We start from the raw sequence: 5721 nt of genomic DNA on the forward strand, positions 1-5721 counted from the left end.
ATCCCCAGAAAGAGCAGGGCCGGCTGCGGTTAGGCGAGGTGGGCGGGGGGCCTCCGTTGCGCAGAGCCGAGGGGGTGATGATGATGGGTGAAGCCATGGGTCGGTGTCTTTCCCCGTTCCCCGCCCACCCTCAGGAGATCCAGTGACATTTGGGGAGCTGGAAATGTCAGCCCTCTCCAGTCAGTGGAGCGAAAACAGCCCCACAGCACACGCACACTCGGGGTGGGGGGCACTCAAAGGTGCACACGGAGGGATGACCCCCCCCTTAGACTTTTTACTAGACTCATATAATCTCTCGTCGTTGTTTCTTTTTAAACTTTGTTTTTCATTTGTGTTGTCTTACTGTAAACCACCCAGAGATTTAAGTTTTGGGCAAAATACAAATATGCCAAATATTTTGTGTGTGCATGCTGAACCAGCCAGAATTGGGAACCTACCCACCCACCCCCACCCGCCCACACACACACCAAAGGAAAAGTTTAGAACATTCAAAGGAAGCAAAGGTGACCAACCCTGTTGTGTTTGCTTCACTCTCATTCTCTGCCTGGAAGTCAATAATATGCAAAAGATGGACTAATTTGCTTGGGGGGGGCATTAATTCCTAGGATTTGCATAACTTAATCTCCTGCTGTTGCTCTGAAGGACAGAACAAACGTTTTTACACAACACCAATGGAATTCTTCCCAGACTAGTTTAAATCTTGGCACAGCTCTCAAGGGCTTTGAGAGTTCCCCTGCTGATGTACACACACTTCCAAGCCAGCCCTTAAAAACAGTGGCACTTTTACCCCTGGAATTTGGGGCTGAAGTCCTAGGCCTCCACTCCCCCGGAGCCCCCCAAATCCTTCTGTCCTGGCTGATGTCAGGTGACCGGGCAGCCAAATTATGGGTTAAGAAGTATGTGGGATGGGAATATGTTAAGTGGCTTGTTGAAATGTTTCTGCATATGCATATTTGCATAAATATACCTGTTGTATTTTCTTACATTGTTGTGGGTTCAAAGAACACGGGCCCCCAGCTTCATCCCTCCCTATTTTCTTCATTCTCTCTCTCACTCTGGGGGACCTCCAGAGAGAGGGATGAACACAGCCCCCTTTCCCCTAGCTACGCCCCTGGGTGTGTACAGGGATGATGCTTAACTTGCAGCAAGGCAGGTGGGTGGCTCTAGCAGCAGGGGGATCTCCAAAGGCTTTTAGGTCACAGGCTCCAGTGCACCTCTGCTTAAAAACAACCACTGTTCTAGACCTTAAGAAATGAAAGTAGGTTTTCCCAAGATGATTATGAAAATGCGAAGTTCTATATGCCCCCTACTAAATTCTGTAGTTTACAGAATATGACAATCCTGGTTCAGAATGACAAAGGTTTGTGCTCAGATAGGCTGGTAGCCATGGAAAAGACATGTCAGTGTAGTGTAGTGGTTAAAGTGTTGGACTAGGGAGACCTGAGTTCAAATCCCTTGTCCAACCACAAAACTCACTGGGTGACTCTTGGCCAGTCACTCCTCTTATATGATTTACCTCACAGGGTTATTGTGAGGATACATAAAGTCATGTACCCTGCTCAGGGCTCCAGAAAAGTGGGACAGAAATGTTTAAAATACAGAAAAAGAAGTTGGAAGTGTGCAAGCCCAGTTTGCTCTTCTGTCAGAGGGGGGGGAATTATAATGAGCTCATCTGGTGACCGATTCTCGTCACAGGATTCAGCAGGAAGCCAAAGCAGGACGAGGGCCAGGAAAGCGCTTTCTCAATTAAAACTGCGTGCCTAGCCACACTTTTACAACCCAAGCTTCATAGCTTTTCTGCAAGAGAAGGTCAGGCAAGGAACAAGCCTAGGATTTCTGTGCTCAGGCATTTGCTAACCAGTGGCAAGCTAAATATAAGTCTGCCTTGCACTGGCTGTGAAAGCAGCAGCAGAAGTAGCCCAGGCAGAGAATTAACACTACTCTCTGGCTTCCCCGCCCTGAAACCAAGCACAGCATGTTTCTGAGGAGCAGGATTAAGGCAACAAGCTGCAACACACATTTCGGTGATGGGGGGGGGAGGTTGACAGTCTCTGTGTTGCAATTTTTACCAGCTGCACAAATACCTAAAGCTTGTTTGCAAAAGAAGAAAATATCTATGCCAGGTGAAGGTACCAGCAGCACCTGGAGAAGAGGAAAAGAAATTTGCAGCACTTTGCAGAAGTCAAATCTGAGATACGTTTTCCCCTCCAAAGCAAGATGCTTATCAGATGGATAGGAGGACAGAGACTCACTGACATGTGGCCAATTTAGATGGTCCCTGAAAATCTCACAAGATCAAGTGTGATCCAGTAGGCAAGAACCTGATCTCAAATCTCCCAGAAATCAAGTATTTTACATACTAGAAATGCTGCACAGTTGAGACCAACTGCAGCAGGCACCTCCAGAAATGCCACTGGATCCTATTACCAGCATTTGAACTCACCCCATTTAGAGTAACTTGGAGAGATCTGCCCACTGATTACAATCACGGACAAGGTTGCAAAAGGAATTCAGACTACAAGCTTGTTTGCACTGCAAGAAGATGAGACACAGGGAAGAGCCCTCAGCTCCAAGCTGACAAATCTTTAACAGGAAGTCAAATGCAAAAACATGCAACAGGCTTCGTTTTCAGAATATAAAGAGCTTTATTGCAATTTTCTTAAATCAGGTAGAAGAATATATTTGTCTTTGATGATTCTGTTAGAGGCTTTTAAGTGCAAAAAAAGACAAACTGGCATGATTTTAGATAAATAAGACCTATGTATCTAGTTTAAAAAATAATAATAATAATAAAGAGTTTATTTGCAACTGTCTTTGACAATCAGTTCTTTTGCATAAACCAGCAGGGGCTAAGAATCCTCCTCCTGCTTTCTCTCCAGTTTAGAGTCCTTTGCAAGGAGGCAATTCCCGCCTCCTCTCCTCAGTCCTCCTCCATCTGCAGGGAAACACAAGGCAGGGCGGTGGGGATTGTCCATCTGACCTCCAGTTGTCCCTCGCACTGGGCGATCCGCCCTCTGCAAACACCATCGGCGTTGCCACATTCATACACTGCAACAGTAATTCTCTGCCAGTCCTCAGACAACACAGTCGAGTTGGGAAGCTGCGAGCCTTTTCTGGCTCCATTCCTCCTCCTCCTCTCTGAGCAGTCAGCCAACGACGCAGCAGCCGGGCCACCTAGCCAACCGCCGCCTCTCCCCGCCTCCAGCATCCTCGTCAGCCGTCAGCCATCCTGTCTTCTTCACCGCCCATCTCCAGTGACTCACTCACCACTTCTCCTTCGGATAAGACGACAGGCCATTGCTGGCATTTTTGTTTTGTTTTATTTTTAAAAAGAACTCCTCTTTTCAAATATGCTTTTTTCCCCCCAATACGTGAAATTCGGCACAAGAACAAAGCAGCGTCGACCGCCGTTTCAGCGTGCCTGGAGAGAGATGTAGGGGACCCACTGGTTGTTACACCGGCTTTCTTCACAGTAGCTGGCAACCTCAGCCAACCCTTGGCTCTTCCAGGAGTCTGTGTGGGGATTCTGTTTGGAAGAAAAGAAATGCAACCATGAGTGAAGGTGCTTGCCTGCTTTAAAAACCTCCTGCTATTTGCATCTCCATTCAGGCAGAGCCAGGGGCAAGCCTGCAACTTTAACTTGAATAAGCACCACCTCAACAACAGCCAAACAGCCAGTCTTCTTCACTTTGCTGATTTTATCTGGCCACACTAATAAAAGGGACATGCCAGAAACTAGCCTAGTCAAAATGGCATTTCAAGAATTCTTCCCCCACCCCCACCCCCACCCCCTCCAGGGAGTAGGAATGACATTCTGATCTATCCCAGTCAGGCTAGATTGTCCATTCCATTAACAAACCTCATGGCAGGATGACAAACCCAGTCCACGCCCCTCCAAAAAGACAGGTTGTTGTGACAGCCCCACCCCCACAATAAATGTGCATGCTCCATTTTATCCAACCCCAACACCTTTTGTGTTAGAAAGGCAACAACAATAAAGAAAGCTGGGTACTTATTTATAAGGCTGATACTTTAGATCACCTTAGGCTGGTTTAGTATACAAGCTGTGGCATCCCACAGAATTCCTTGTCTGCCTGATGAAGAAAACTCTGTGCAGCTCAACGCTTGCAAAATAATGCTTAGGCTAGCCTGGTGCAAAGTATATCATTTTACTTCTTTCTCATTTCTGGAAGCCTCCCAGAGTGCCCTGCGTCACATCCCTCAGGGCCACTCAGTTCATCGCCAGGCACAAGGCCAACATATTTCCCCCGGGTCCCCTGACGTGCTGCAGGTGCCCACTGCTAGGCAACCCACGGGGCAGAGCCGAAGCATGCAGGCGCCGCGTGTCAACTCACCGTCACCAGGATGCAGTGCAGGTCCCGTGGCTCGGAGCTGTCCGCGGGGCTTTCGCCCAAGACGGCCGCCAGGCGCTCCATCCCAGACACCCGCAAAATGTTGATGTCATTGTCGCAGCAGAAGGCCTGGATGAGGGTGAAGTGGATCTGGAGGGCAATGTCGTCCTCATCTTCTTCATCAATGGCCAGGAGGCACAGCACCACGCTGTCCGGATCGCTGCAGAGGAGAAGAGGAGAGCTGGTCAGGGACCAGGCAGCTGGGCAGGCTTCCCCAGAGCACCCCATCTAGACACCCCCAACCAGCCACCGGCACCCTGCCCCAGACTGCTTCACTTCGCCATTCAAGACACGAACACCCCCCCCCCAGCGTGCTAAAGACGCCCCCCTCACCCGTGCTGCCACTCAGGAGGCAAAACGATTTCCCAAGCCAAGGAAGAGGTACTCACACATTCATGAGCTTGGCAGACTCGTACACGCCAACCGTCAGGCAGCCCTGACGCTGGGCAGCCACCAGAAGGTGCTCCACGGATTCACTGACCGACTTCATCCTTTTTAGGAGAGAAAGAGAGAAGAAATGAGCATCGTGAGAACAGGCGCAGGAGTCAAAAACCCTTCGGCTGAAGCGAAGTAAGGGATTGCCAAGGCTTCTCCGAGGCTCGGTCTGCCCCGCTAGGAAGCCCGCAAAGAGGAGACAACACACTTACTTCTTCTCCGTGTTATCGCAAGTCAGCAAGTCTTCCAGAGTCATATTGCAATTGTAATCCACAGTGGCGTCCAAAAACAACGAGGCAGAGCTCTCCGAAAGTAACAGATCCACAAGCGAGAGTTTCCAGCGGGGAGATGCAGCCGAACCAGGAAGCCACCCAGAAATCCGTGCAAGTAATCCACAAGCAGGGGAAGGCAAACGGAACAGAAAAATAACCCACACAACCAGATCCGGACTTCTGAAGCGATCTGAAGCGGCAGGAGAGCGACTGCTGCCGCGAAGCAGCTGACAGCTCCTTATAGAAGCTCCTCAGTGGGCGTGGCTCCGGGGAGTCCTTTCTCTCTCCCCATTGGTCCCTATGCCACAAAGGAACCCTGGAGAGCCGTGTGATTGGTGGCCTGCCAGGAGCCACCGCGTGCGGGAGGGGGACGTTTTGCAAGCCGTGTGTTTTGCAGAAAGAGTTTCGGTTGATTTTTCCCAGCAATAGAAGTTCCTGTAGTAGCTGGTCTTTCCAGAGAAAAAGTGGGCTGGGCTCTCGCTTTCTCTCTCTTTTCTTGCAAAGCCAACTTCTGAGTTTCTCTCTCAAGTGATTAAGGAGGAAAAATCAACAACATGAGCAAACCGGCGCCTGGCGATGGGTGGGATTTTTTGGGTGGCTAT

General features: G+C 49.6%; 1 protein-coding gene across 1 annotated transcript; it reads right to left on the minus strand.

The window, feature by feature from the left end:
* Positions 1-2621: 2621 nt before the first annotated feature.
* GADD45B (growth arrest and DNA damage inducible beta) lies at positions 2622-5320 on the minus strand. Its single transcript, XM_053288167.1, has 4 exons — positions 5060-5320; positions 4802-4903; positions 4356-4572; positions 2622-3526 (listed from the first exon to the last, which is right to left on the minus strand). Exons 1-4 carry the CDS (start codon positions 5101-5103, stop codon positions 3413-3415), a joined length of 477 nt encoding a protein of 158 aa, XP_053144142.1. The 5' UTR covers positions 5104-5320; the 3' UTR covers positions 2622-3412.
* Positions 5321-5721: the final 401 nt, after the last annotated feature.

This window comes from Hemicordylus capensis, chromosome 2 (genome assembly GCF_027244095.1).
Source record: "Hemicordylus capensis ecotype Gifberg chromosome 2, rHemCap1.1.pri, whole genome shotgun sequence".
Lineage (NCBI taxonomy): Eukaryota > Metazoa > Chordata > Lepidosauria > Squamata > Cordylidae > Hemicordylus > Hemicordylus capensis.